The 14,172-nt window shown below is 45.4% G+C and overlaps 1 protein-coding gene across 1 annotated transcript; it reads right to left on the bottom strand.

Moving 5' to 3' along the window:
* Positions 1-11,377: 11,377 nt before the first annotated feature.
* On the bottom strand, positions 11,378-13,340 carry LOC135057083 (oocyte zinc finger protein XlCOF6.1-like; the record flags this gene model as incomplete). Its single annotated transcript, XM_063962982.1, has 2 exons — positions 11,378-12,346; positions 12,515-13,340. Coding segments are annotated over 2 exons (1,332 nt in total), but the record flags the coding sequence as incomplete, so codon positions are not given.
* Between the last annotated feature and the right edge of the window lie 832 nt (positions 13,341-14,172).

Genomic DNA, 14,172 nt, shown 5'->3' with positions numbered 1-14,172 from the left:
CTATGGCTCCTCAGATCTTCACCAAGGTCATGGCCGTAATGACGGCCCATGTCCGTCGCCAGGGAGTCAGGATCCTGCTGTATCTGGACGACTTGCTGATTCTGGTAAACTCCCACGATGTCCTCCTTAGTCATCTGCAACTGACGGTAAGCTTCCTACAAGCCTATGGGTAGCATATCAATTGGAAGAAATTCTCGCTGGTCCCAGCTCAGAGCATGGTGCACCTGGGGACACTCCTGGACACACAGAGTCAAAGTATGTTTCTGTCTCCGGAGAAAGTCCTGAAGCTTCAGGACAGGATACAATACTTCCTTTGTCACCCCTGTGTCAATACACTCGACGATGCAAATACTTGGCCTAATGGTATCAGCACTCGACATGGTAGAGTACGCTCAATTTAATTGCTGCCCTATGCAGAGGTCAATCCTTTCAAAGTGGGAAGGCCTACCTCATCGGATCTGATCGCACATAATCACTTTGACTCCGGAGGTTTGTCTGTCACTGACCCGGTGGCTACAGGACCAGCAATTGAGCAGGGGCAGTCCCTTCTGGATCCCCGACTGGGTCCTGCTGACATCGGATGACAGTCTGTGGGGATGGGGTGCTGTGTTGGTCCAGCAACCCTGGAAAGAGTGTTGCTCCATGGAGGAATCACTCCTCCCGATAAACATTCTGAAGTTGAGGGCGGTGTTCAATGCATTAACTCTCTCCCTGTCTTTAATACAGAACAGGCATGTTCAAGTACGGTGAGACAACGCCACCACAGTGGCATACATAGACCATCAAGGCAGCTCTCGAAGCCCAATGGCAATGATGGAAGTGTCAAGAATGCTTCATTGGGCGGAATGCCATCTGCCAGCAATATCAGGAGTGTTCATTCCAGGCATCCGAAACTGGGAAGCGGACTTCCAGATGTAGACCTGATGGCGTCTTGACACAATCACAAGGTTCCGATCTTCGGATCAAGGACCAGGGATTCTCAAGCAGTGTTCGTGGACTCACTAGCCATTCTACGGAACTTTCAGCTGCTTTACGTGTTCCCTCCAGTGTCACTCCTGCCCAGGGTCCTGGCCAGACTGGCTTTGACAGTGTGGCTCTTTAAACATCACTCCTGAGGGCTAAAGGATTTTCCAAGGTGGTTATACAAACTATGTTGAAAGCCCGTAAGCCAGCATCTGCCCGGATCTATTACATGGTCTGGAATTCTTACTTCACCCGGTGTGCTGATAAGAATTATGATGCATACAGAGTCAGAACTTCCAGAATTCTGGCTTTTCTGCAACAAGGCCTGGACTTAGGCCTTCGTCTGGCCTCCCTCAAGGTTCACATATCTGCCTTGGTATGATTTCAGAGAGAAATTGCATCTATACCGGACGTTCATGCATTCACTCAGTGTGTTATGGATTCAGCCTCCCTATGTCCCTCCTGTGGCTCCATGGGATCTATATATTGTCCTGAATGCCCTGCAAGAGTCTCCATTTGAACCTCTTGAGTCGATGGACCTTAAATGGCTCATGGCCAAGGTCCTGTTTCTACTGGCTATTGCCTCTGCTAGAAGGGTGTTGGACTTGGGCGCATTGTCCTGTCGTCCACCCTTTCTGATATTTCATCGTGACCGGGAAGTTCTTAGAACTTGTCCAGGTTATTTACCTTAGGTGGTGTCATCTTTTCACCTCAACCAACAGATTGTGTTCCCGGCCTTTATCTCTTCTGACTTGTCCCCCAAAGAGCAGTCTTTGGATGTGGTAGGGGCTCTCCGTGTATATATATATATATATATATATATATATATATATATAATATATATATATATGGAGGACTGCCTCCATCAGGAGGTCAGATACACGTTTTGTCCTGTTTGGTTTCCGCAAACGTGGCTGGCCTGCGAATAAGCAAACCTTGGCCAGATGGATTAGAATGGTGATTGCACAAGCTTATGCACAGGCTGATCTCCCAGCTCCTGTTGCTATTAAAGCCCATTCTACTCGGTCTGTTGGATCTTCTTGGGCGGTCCACCGTGTCGCATCTGCAGAACAATTGTGCAAGGCGGCTACATGGTCCTCAGTGAACACGTTCATTAGGTTCTATGCCTTTGATACTTCCGCCTCCCAGGATGCTTCCTTTGGATGCCGGGTTCTCATACCCGCTAGGGCGCATCCCCTCCCTTGAGGAACTGCTTTAGGACATCCCGGATGTTTCCCTGTGGAACACAAAATACCCTTCTGCAGAAAAGGAGAAATATGGTAGACTTACTATGGTTAACTCTTTCTGCGAGGAACATTGGGTTCCACAGGGGACCCACCCTTACGCACCTAGCCTCTATGGGTTTGTATGGCATTAGCCCCTGGTCCCTTCTCCTGTCATGAGAATGTGGTTCTATGTGACTAACATCTACCTTCTCTTTTGCCTGTTCCTGCATTGGACTGGTTAACAAAATTAAGCTCACAGTGCCTGGAGGCGGGGTTATAGAGGAGGCCCCAATGCATCCTGGGACAGCCTAAAGCTTTAGCCTGTTGGTGTCTCTGGATCAAGATCCACTCTACACCCCGATGTTTCCCTGTGGAGCCCAATGTACCTTGCAGAGAGTTAAACATGGTAAGTCTTCCATAACTTTCCATTTTTCCTCCTTTATGAGAAATCTCACATACCTAAACAAGACTTTTATAAGTACCTCAAATTGTGACACTGGCTCCAAGGTTGCCATCCCAAATGTCCCTGCCACATTGGTCTCCCTAAAATATTGATATCTCTTCTAACGTCCAGAACCAATAGAGGTGGGATTATGGGATCTCGAAGTGAGGTGTTTACTTCACAGACCAATAGGGCAAAAGACATTCCTAATGTGTTTACACATGCTATTTAGAAAGACATTTAATGCCTGTTTTAAAATCTCCAAATGTGTGAATCATTCCGAAATGTACTACAAGTTGGTTCATAGGGTGTATTTTACACCAGAGCGACTACATAGGATTTGGCCTGATGTCTCTTCTAGCTGTTGGAGGAATTGTGGGATGGTAGGCGATATCCTACATATCTACTGGTTGTGTCCGGTGATACAGCCACGTTGGCGAGATGTATTTCTTTTTATTTCCATCGTATTAGGAGTGGTTATTTTAGCTGATCCCATCTTAGCGCGTTTCCATTACTAGGTGAGATGTCTCGTGGGGATAAATACCTTCTGGGCCATATTCTGCTGGACTCTAAGGCCGCTATCGCCCAAATGTGGAAGTCTGCCCTAATTCTTACTATATTGATCATTGAAAATAAGGTCCATCAACATTTTGTTTTTGAAACGGCGGAATGTAAATATTCTTCGCTGGCTTCCGCTATTCACATGCAATGGTAGAAATGGACCCTATATAAAGGGAGATCAGGCCAATCCTATATTTATAGTGCTTTTGTGGACTTGTGTGCTAAGGCCTCCAAGGTCAGACTCGACCTTGAATCCTTAAATGTTGTAGACTTAATGTTATTTTAACTTACTATGGGTCTAATTCAGTCCTGATCGTAGCCGCGCGGCTACGATTAGTTACTCAGGCATGCGGGGGGGCGCCCAGCACAGGGCTAGTCCTCCCCCTGCACAAGTACAAAAGCAATGCACAGCGGCAATGCATCTGTACTTGAGTAGCTCCGTACCCGAGCAGCTCCTGTGCGCTGGCAGGGAGCTACCTATCGCTGTCCGGGTCACATTGGCTGCGTGTGACGTCACGTAGCCGCCGTGGCCCGCCTCCCACAGGGTTCGGTCACGCCTGCATTGCGCCCCCTCCCGCCGGGCTGAGATGGCCATCAGCTGTCTGGAATGCACCTGCGCATGCGCAGTTCAGACCTGATCAGCTGCTGTGTGAAAATGCACAGCAGCTGATCAGGTCTGAATTAGGCCCCATGTCCTAACTCTGTTAATGTATTCTTCCTTACCCGATATGTCCCCATCCCCCCATGTCCCTATTGGTTTCCTTTTTTTTTCTGCCCCCCCCCCCCCCTTCTTGTTATGTAATTTGGTGTTTATGTAAAACCTCAATTAAAATGTAATCTAAGAAGAAAAAAAAGAAGGAAAGTTTTCCGTCCAGCCATCTAGAGCACCCGTATGTAAAGCCAATGCCTTGGTGTTTTACTTATTTATCAGAAATCCTGAAATACTCTGTAAAAGCTGCAGGAAGCCCGGGAATGCTTCTTGGGGTTTAATAAATTATAACAATAGATCGTCTGCATATGGTGACACTTTCAGAGTATTTGGGACCACCGATATTCCTCGCCAAGGAGTATGTAGATAAAAGTGCCTAATTAGGGGATCTAGTGCCAGGTTGAAGAGTAGAGGGGATAGTGCACAGTCCTGTCTGGTGCCACGATAGGGTGTGAGGTTAGTGGTGTTCAAAATTTGGTGTGTGTAAATGGGTCCAGGACACGGTCAAACGCTTCATCTGCGTCTCAGCTGACTTAGAGTGATGTGCCTGAGGGTTCATTCAGAGATTGAGTCAGCACCACCATTACCTGTCGAATATTATGCACAGACGATCGGCATTTCACAAAGCAGGTTTGAGAGAGATGGAGCTATTTTGGCAAGATGACCTGTAAACGCTGTGCCATTATAGTTGTTAGTAATTTAAGATTCATTAAGGAAATGGGTCGATATGATTGGACCTGTGTGGGGTCTTTCACAGATTTTGGCGGTATAATGATCCTGGCCTGGTTAAATTTCACCTGACAATATGGAAATTAAAAATTTTAGTGGATGCAGTAATAGATGAGGGGACAGCAGTTTACAGTATTCAGCACCTAGTCCATCAGGACCTGGGACTTTACAGTTAGCTAATCAACTAATAGTAGAACAAATTTCCTGCTCTGAACTAAGGCGTCATATCCATCCTCTGTTAATGTCGGCGCTGCCGCCTCCCTAATAAATTCCATACCTGGAGACGGGTTAACAGGGGGAGCAGTATATAAACGTGTATAATAATATAAAAACAAATTATCAATGTCAGGAGCAGAAGTCAGTTGTCCTGTGTCTGAGGTGATTTTCAGGATGTTTACCGGGGGTTGTGGACTGTGAACCACGGAGGCTAATAACTTGCCAGCTTTATTGCCCCATGTAGAGTATCAGGGTTTTTTTGGTAGTCCAGGGAGTATTGGGCTTTCTCTGTGCATAAAGTATCATACAGTGATTTAGTGTCTGTGTACACCTGATGGGTCTCCGGGGTGTTGCTATTCAGCAGGTCGGAGTAAGAATTGGAGACAGCTAAACTAAGTTCCTGCAGCCTCTTATTTAGTGTTATAGCGGTGACATATGCAATAACGTGACCCCGGAGTACCGGCTCGGATGCAGCTCAAAACAAATGTATGTCCTCTGTATGTTGGATATTGTCGTCTGTATAAATTAAAAGCGATGCTCCAAAGTCTGGTGAGTTTACTAAATGAGACGGAATCCTCCAATTAAAGGAGAGCAATCTTAGGGGAAGAGAGCGTCAGTGTGAACCTTGTTGGCGCATGGTCCGGGATAACAATATTTTCTATCTTTGAACAATGTACTCTGGACATATTTGTGTATCTTATTATATCACTTTTGATGAGACTAAATAGAACATTGATGCACTTTCCATATTATTTGTGCTATTACATATCTTGTTACACCAGGAGTATTCTCCATAACATTGGCTTTAGAGAGGCTATAGGCTATAGGTCAGGGAGGAACAAGTTCCATTTTATTTGACCATACTTGTAAAGAACATATGGAGTTATAGCAATAGGTAGATCTACAAGGTCATGTGGTATTCCATATATTTCATTTGGGCACCACTATCTCCAATAAGACACACAACTTATGTGTTATTTCTGTAGCATCCATTAGGGATACTGGGTCTTAATACGATGGTGTATAGATGGTGTCCAAAGGAGCCGGTGCACTTTAAATTTCTTCAACTAGTTGTGCTGGCTCTTTCCCTATGCCCCCTCCCAGAGCCAGTTTAGAAAAATGTGCCTTTAGGGGAGGATACACACTGCAACAGCATACCTGCACCGTGGGAGTTAGGGGGGTCAGATGGTCACTGGCCTCTGTAAGGTGTCAGAGCCGCTTCCCCACTGCAGGACCACCATCCTGAGAGGTTGTGGTACCGCGTGCATGGCGCCTTAAAGAACACAATCACAGCACGCCGCACACACCTAACATTGCCTGAAGGTGAGAAGAGTGGTGATTACAAACCTCAGGCCCCGCTAGGGGGGTGTCTCCCAGTTCTTGGTGCAGTGCAATCACAAGGACGGCATCCAGACCCCCCCACCCCTGCGTAAACTGGGATCTAGAGACTTGCCAGTATAAATAAATCCACTGCACCGGTGCCATTACAGGGGGCAAAGCTAACTCAGAGCAGGACCAGCGTCTTCTTGGCATCTCCCTCTGCTTACAGCTGCAGCAGCAAGGCACACAGCTCCTCCAGAACACCCAGGATACGCAGGAAACGGCTACAGGGGTGTAAATAAGGGGGGGGGGGGGAGCCGCTATTATACATAATATAGTGTCCTAAAAAAGACAAACTCTGGTGTTACACCATATAAATACAGCCTGCAGTCTTACGGAGTCTGCTAGGTTTGGGTGTGCTGGTCTTTCTCTCTCGGTCTCCTCCTCACATACCAGTCTGAGCAGGCTTGCTATATATACTTGTCTGTTTGTGTGTGAGTGTTTTGTCTCCTGTAAACATGGTTAAAACACCAATTATGTAAAGTATGTAATACCAGACTCTCTCCCTTCGTGGCTGGTTCCTTCTCATGTGAACAATGCAACCAGTCCTCCCAAGTTAGTGAGGAAGCTGGAGGTGGTGGTGGGGGGGGGGGGTTTCAGGAGCCATCCTGGTTAGGTATGAAAAATCCATGATGGCTGATATGTCTTCTCAGGTCACTGCAAATAGTCAAAAGACACAGCAGTTGTAGCAGACCTGGCTGCAAAAGCTTCTGACAGACATACCCCTTTCCCTAAGCTCAGGGACACAAACATGGGATCCCTGACTTATTTTCTGAAGCTGAAGAGAGACTGGAGGAGGGGGAAGAGCTGGACCCTATTACAGAGGATTCATATCCAGCATAAGTGATTGAACCCCTCATGTTATCAGGGATGCTTTCAAATTCCAAGTGGAAGACGATGCAGCACAGCAGCCATTCTTCTCCCAGAAAAAGGTTAGCATCACTTTCCCTGAATCTAAGGAATTAGATGACATGTTCAAGTTCACCTGGACAAATCCCAGTAGGAAATTCCAGGTAACAAGGCGTTTTCCAAGCACTTTCCCATTTACTCCGGATGGCATGAAAAATTGGGAAGATCTCCCGGCTGTGGACGTGTCAGTCTCATACCTATCTAAAAAGGTATTACCAGTCCCTTGCCCCTCTGCCTTAAAGGGCCCTGGGGTTAGTAAAATAGAGACATTAAAGTCTATTTACACAGCGGCTGGTGTATCACAAAGACCTGTGATAGCGGGTTGCTGGATGACACATGCCATTTATACCTAGGTGGGCCAGATTCAAGAGGGCCTTGCTGGGGATATGTCTCTGGTGAATATGGTTACACTGATCAAACACATTCAGGAAACTGCACATGTCTTGTGTGATTCTATCAAGGAGATAACCGCTATTAATGCTAGGACTACTGCCATGGCAAAGTCTGTGCGTAGAGCTTTGTGGCTGCATCAGTGGATAGCTGATGCAGATTCCAAGCGCAGTGTGGAGTCTCTTCCTTTCTCAGGAGAGTGGCTATTCAGGGTTGAGTTGGATACATGGATTTCGAAAGCTACTTCGGGGAAATACACATTTTTCCCCTATGGGGGCCCACCGGCCAGGTGCTCTTACCCGGGGCCATGTACACAGTCCTTTCAGACTAATGGATTTAGGTCAAGAGCCAGAGGCACCTCAAACGCTTCAAGAGGCACCAGGGGCAAGACAAGAAAACCAGCCGCCGCTGGTTCTCAGGAACAAAGCGCCAGCTCTGCTTCCACCAAGACCTCAGCATGACGGTGTTCCCCCACCCCGAGGGAATCTCGAGGTGGGAGTTTGGTTATGTCACTTCAGCTGCATCTGGGAAAGCTCCTGCCAGGATGCCTGGGTAAAGGAGCAAATTTCTCATGGGTACAAGCTGGAGTTCGACAGTGCTCCTCCCCACCGATTTTTCAAATCAAGCTTACCAATTTTGGAGGATACGCGAGTTACACTGCAACATGCCATCCTGAAATTGGTCCAGTCCCAAGTCATTGTTCCAGTGCCACTACAACAACAGGGAAAGGGTTACTACTCCATCCTGTTTGTAGTACCAAAACCGGACGGTTCGGTAAGGCCCATTTTGAATCTAAAATCCTTGAACCTTTACCTAAAGGTTTTCAAGTTCAGGATGGAATCCTTGCGAGCAGTGATTGCAGGTCTGGAAGAATGTTCATGGTTTTGCTGGATAAAAAGGCAGCTTATCTCCATATCGCGAATTGGCTGCCTTGCCAGGCTTACCTACGGTTTTTCATGTTGAACGATCACTACCAGTTCCGGGCACTGCCCTTCGGCCTGTCCACAGATCCGAGGGTCTTCACGAAGATGATGGTGGAAATGATGTTCCAACTCCAAGGGGTTAATATTGTCCTTTACCTAGACGATCTAAAGACCGCACTATTCAGCTTCTGTCACATCATGGCTGGATCCTCAATTTACAGAAGTCTCACCTGGAGCCTACTCAGCGGCTCCTGTTCCTGGGAATGTTTCTGGATACAGTGGCCCAGAAAGTATTCCTCCCAGAGGACAAAGAAAGGACGCTCCAAGAGATGGTCTGAGCGGTTCTACGACCGAATCGGATCTCCATCCATCTTTGCATAAGATTGGGAAAGATGGTAGCCTTATACAAGGCGATCCAGTACGGAAGGTTCCATACCAGAACTTTTCAATTGGATCTCCTGAGCAAGTGGTCCGGATCACATCTTCAGATGCATCGGATCATACGTCTATCACCTCAGGATTTCCCTCCTATGGTGGCTACAGTCCTCAAACCTGCTGGAAGGTCACAGTTTCGGGATTCAAGATTGGATACTCCTCACAATGGACACAAGTCTGAGAGGATGGGGAGCTGTCACCCGAGTGGCTCAGTTCCAAGGCAGGTGATCAGCCCACAAAGCCCTACAAAGATCAACATTCTGGAACGTCGGGCGATCTACAACGCTCTGCTTCAGGCCTATCCTCTACTCCGAGATCAGGACATTCAAGTTCAGTTGGACAATGCCACGGCCGTGGCATACATCAATCGACAAGGGGGAACAAAGAGCAGAGCCTGCATGCGAGACGTGTCAAGGATACTTCTCTAGGCAGAAAGAAATGCAAGAGCAATGTTGGCCATCTTTATTCCGGAAGTGGACAACTGGGAAGCAGACCTCCTCAGTCATCACGACTTACACCCGCAGGAGTGGAGCCTCCTCCCACAGGTATTTTGTCAGATCACTGATCTGAGGGGCTGCCCGCAGATCGACTTAATGGCATCTCGGCTCAACAAGAAACTTCACCAGTATTGTTCGAGGACCAGGGACCCTCAGGCGGTAGCAGTGGATGCACTGACAACCCTGTGGCGTTACAGGTTGGTCTACCTGTTTCCTCCGATTCCGTTGCTTCCGAAGGTGCTAAAGAGAATCAGGCATCAAGGAGTCCAGGCAATTCTGATTGCCCCAGACTGGCCTCAGAGGGTATGGTATGTAGATCTTCTGGACATGTCCGTCGAAGACCCTTGGCTTTTGCCAATGAGAAGAGATCTTCTGCAACAAGGACCGTTCATCTACCCGGACTTACAGTGGCTTCGTTTGACGGCATGGCGGTTGAGCAGAACATCCTAGCTCGCAAAGGCCTTTCTAAGAAGGTTATTGCAACCATGGTTCAGGCCAGATAACCTGTGACGTCAAAGCACTATCATCATATCTGGAGGAGATATGTCTCTTGGTGTGAGGAGTGCAAGTATCCTCTGGCGGATTTTCACTTGAGACGTTTCTTACGTTTCCTCCTGGCTGGAGCGGATATGGGTTTACATCTGGGTTCTCTTAAGGTCCAGATTTCAGCCCTCTCAATTTCTTCCAGAAGAAGTTGGCAGTGTCGCCAAAAGTTAAGACCTTCTTGCAAGGGATTCTTCGCATACAGCCTCCCTTTGTGTCACCAACGGCAACCTTGGATCTGAATGTGGTATTGGAATTTCTACAGTCCTCCTGGTTTGAACCGTTGAGGATGGTAGAAGACAAATACGTCACGTGGAACACAGTGATGTTACTGGCCATGGCTTCTGCTAGGCATGTCTCAGAATTGGAGGCCTTATTGTGTAAAAGACCATACTTGGTCTTTTATGAAGACAGAGCAGAGCTCAGGACTAGGCAGCAGTTCCTGCTGAAGGTTGTCTCTGCATTCCACTTGAACCAACCTATTGTGGTTCCATCAGGTCCTGGCACTTCTGCCCCTCCAGAGGCGCTGGATGTTGTGCGAGCCTTGAAGACCTATGTCAAGAGAACGGCTTGGTTCGGATTCCCTGTTTGTGCTTTATGATGTGCAGAAAAAGCGTTACCATGCTTCTAAGCGGTCCACTGGTCAATGGATTAGGTTGACTACCCAACAGGCCTATGTGTCGGCAGCCTTAGTTATTCCAGTCTTTGAAGGCCCACTCTACGAAATCGGTGGGGTCTTCCTGGGCAGCTGCCCATGGAGTCTCGGCCTTACAACTATGCTGTGCTGCTACCTTGTTGGCGAAGAACACCTTTGTGAAGTTCTACAGGTTTGATACCCTTGACAAAGAGGATACCCAGTTTGGGCAGGCAGTGCTGCAGATGTCTCTGCACATTCCTGCCCATTATGGAAGCTTTGGGACGTCCCCATCATGCTAAGACCCCGGTATCCCTTATGGATGCTAGAGAAAATAGGATTTTAATTACCTACCGGTAAATCCTTTTCTCATAGTCCATAAGGGATACTGGGTGCCCGCCTCAGTCCGTTTACTTGTCTGCAGGGTTCTCTTTTATAAAAGCTTACCTGTTCAGCTGTTGCTACCAGCTGTTGCTGGTCAGTTACATTGTTGTGTGCTGGTGTAAATCTCACCACTCATTATTGTTCTGTTCCTTCTCTCAAGTATGTCCATTCTCCTTCGGGCAGTTTTACCTAGACTGGCTTTAGGAGGGGTCATAGAGGGGAGGAGCCAGCACATCCAGTTGAAGAAATTTAAAGTGCATCGGCTCCTTTGGACCCCATCTATACCCCCATTGTACTAGGACTCCAGTATAATCCTATTTTTAATCTCTGCTATATTGAGACTTTTTATGCAAATTACATTTTCTAATATTGAAAGTTACTTTTATTATTAAATGTTTTATACAAAGTCTCATCATTTTTCTATATCTACACAGCATAGCGCCAGTAACATGCAAGAAATTGCCCGTACTATATTGTTTGTAAAGTATTAATAAAAATAATATTAAAACAAGAACAAAATACAATCATAAAAATAATGGTACAATTGTACATGAGCATAGTGTGATATGCTTGTTAAATCTTTGTATATTTCTCAAATATATTTATACATTTTAATTAGGTCACCTCAATGGGGTTTGCTTTTTTTATACAAATTAAACAAATTTTTGTAAACTCTCTTTATAATTTTTCCATTCCCTTTATTAATGAAGTTGTATTTTGTTCTTTTATGTGAAAGCCAACTCTAGAATATCCTCTCTAAAAATATTGAGTGGATTTGTGTGTAAACATTTCCCACACTCGGAGCATGGAAATGGCCTCTCACCTGTGTGACTTCTCTGATAACAAGCAGTGATTTGTGTATAAAACATTTTCAACATTCAGAAAATAGAAATGGCCTCTCACTTGTGAATTCTCTGATGTCTAACAAGATATGATTTGTGTGTAAAACATTTTCTACACTCAGAACATGGAAATGGTTTCTCACCAGGGTGAGTTCTCTTATGTTCAATTACAGCTGATTTTTGTGCAAAACATTTCCCACACTCAGAACATGGAAATGGTTTCTCACCTGTGTGAATTCTCAAATGTTCAACAAGCAGTGATTTTCGAGTAAAACATTTCCCACACTCAGAACATGGAAATGGCCGCTTAGCTGTGTGACATCTCTGATGTGTAACAAGATGTGATTTCTGTGTGAAACATTTCCCACACTCAGAGCATGGAAATGGTTTCTCACCTGTGTGAATTCTCAAATGTTCAACAAGCAGTGATTTTCTAGTAAAACATTTCCCACACTCAGAACATGGAAACGGTTTCTCACCTGTGTGACTTCTCTGATGTGTAACAAGATGTGATTTGTCTTTGAAACATTTTCTACACTCAGAGCATGGAAATGGTTTCTCACCTGTGTGACTTCTCTGATGTGTAACAAGTTGTGATTTGTGTTTGAAACTTCTCCCACACTCAGAACATGGAAATGGCCGCTTACCTGTGTGATTTCTCTGATGTGTAACAAGATGTGATTTCTGTGTGAAACATTTCCCACACTCAGAGCATGGAAATGGCTTCTCACCTGTGTGAATTCTCAAATGTATAACAAGCAGTGATTTTCGAGTAAAACATTTCCCACACTCAGAACATGGAAACGGTTTCTCACCTGTGTGACTTCTCCGATGTGTAACAAGATGTGATTTGTCTTTGAAACATTTTCTACACTCAGAGCATGGAAATGGCTTCTCACCTGTGTGACTTCTCTCATGTATAACAAGATCTACTTTGAAACTAAAACATTTCCCACACTCAGAACATGTAAATGGCCTCTCACCTGTATGACATCTCGCATGTTGAACAAGCTGCGACTTCTGAGTAAAACATTTTGCACACTCAGAGCATGGAAATGGTCTCTCACCTGTATGATGTCTCTCATGCACAACAAGATATGATTTGCGTGTAAAACATTTCCCACACTCAGAGCATGAAAATGGCTTTTCACCTGTGTGAGTTCTCTCATGTCTAACAAGATCTACTTTGAAACTAAAACATTTCCCACACTCAGAACATGTAAATCGCCTCTCACCTGTATGACATCTCGCATGTTGAACAAGCTGCGACTTCTGAGTAAAACATTTTGCACACTCAGAGCATGGAAATGGCTTTTCACCTGTGTGACTTCTCTCATGTCTAACAAGATCTAATTTCAGTCTAAAAAATTTCACATACTCAGAGCATGGAAATGGTGTCTCACCTGTATGACATCTCACATGTTTCACAAGCTGTGATTTGTATGTAAAACATTTCCCACACTCAGAGCATGGAAATGGCCTCTCACCTGTCTTAGGTGGCTGATGGGTAATAATCTTTGTGCTCTGAGTAAAACATATGTCATGTGCATCATTGGGAAATTACGTATCTACTCTAAGAGATGTGATAGATTGACCAATATCTGAGGTATCAGGTGAAAATTCCTCATGATTAAAGGTAACAGATGATATATCTGCACTGTGAGGTACTGGATGTATAATTGGGATCACATGGTCTTCCAGAGAATCTCGCATGATGTCTTTAGCTTCAATTTCACAATCTGGAGATACAATGGGACGTTCAGCCAATATATTTCTTCTGTTACATTCATCTACAGAGAATAAAATATATATATAAGAAAATTATGTTAATGGAAGAACTATACAGCAGCCATAACTAGGGGGATAAAGCCTCTTCCCCATGAGATACAGGTAAAAGTTCACATCCCCAGAAGGTCTATCCCTGACCTCTCTACCATCCTTGTCTGAAGTGACTTCCACAGCTTTTTCTACAAAATATAAACACATAGAAGGGAGGGATATATGGGGCTACCATGGAGTTCTACAGAGTAACAAAATTATCATGTAACAACTAATGAGATGTACCAAAGCAGGTTCTATATTGGGGAAACATGTGAAATATACATTATGGTAAGAACTTACCGTTGATAATGGTATTTCTCCTAAGTCTACAGGATCACAATGAGATATGGATGAAGCGACAGCGGATTTGCACCAATCGGTCAAAGCTTTCTGGCCTCCCAGCATGCAATGGGCCCTTCCATATATCCCCGCCTCAGGTAAATCAGTTGTATTCCAAAGCTCAAGGCAGGAGCATCATAGATAGTCCTAATCAGGCGATAAGAACACACATGCACACCCTTCCGTACAAGAAGGAAGATGTTAGTGAGTAAAAGGATCCACAAATCAG

Source organism: Pseudophryne corroboree, chromosome 3 (assembly GCF_028390025.1).
Source record: "Pseudophryne corroboree isolate aPseCor3 chromosome 3, aPseCor3.hap2, whole genome shotgun sequence".
NCBI lineage: Eukaryota > Metazoa > Chordata > Amphibia > Anura > Myobatrachidae > Pseudophryne > Pseudophryne corroboree.
This window is presented reverse-complemented; position numbering and strand designations above follow the sequence as displayed.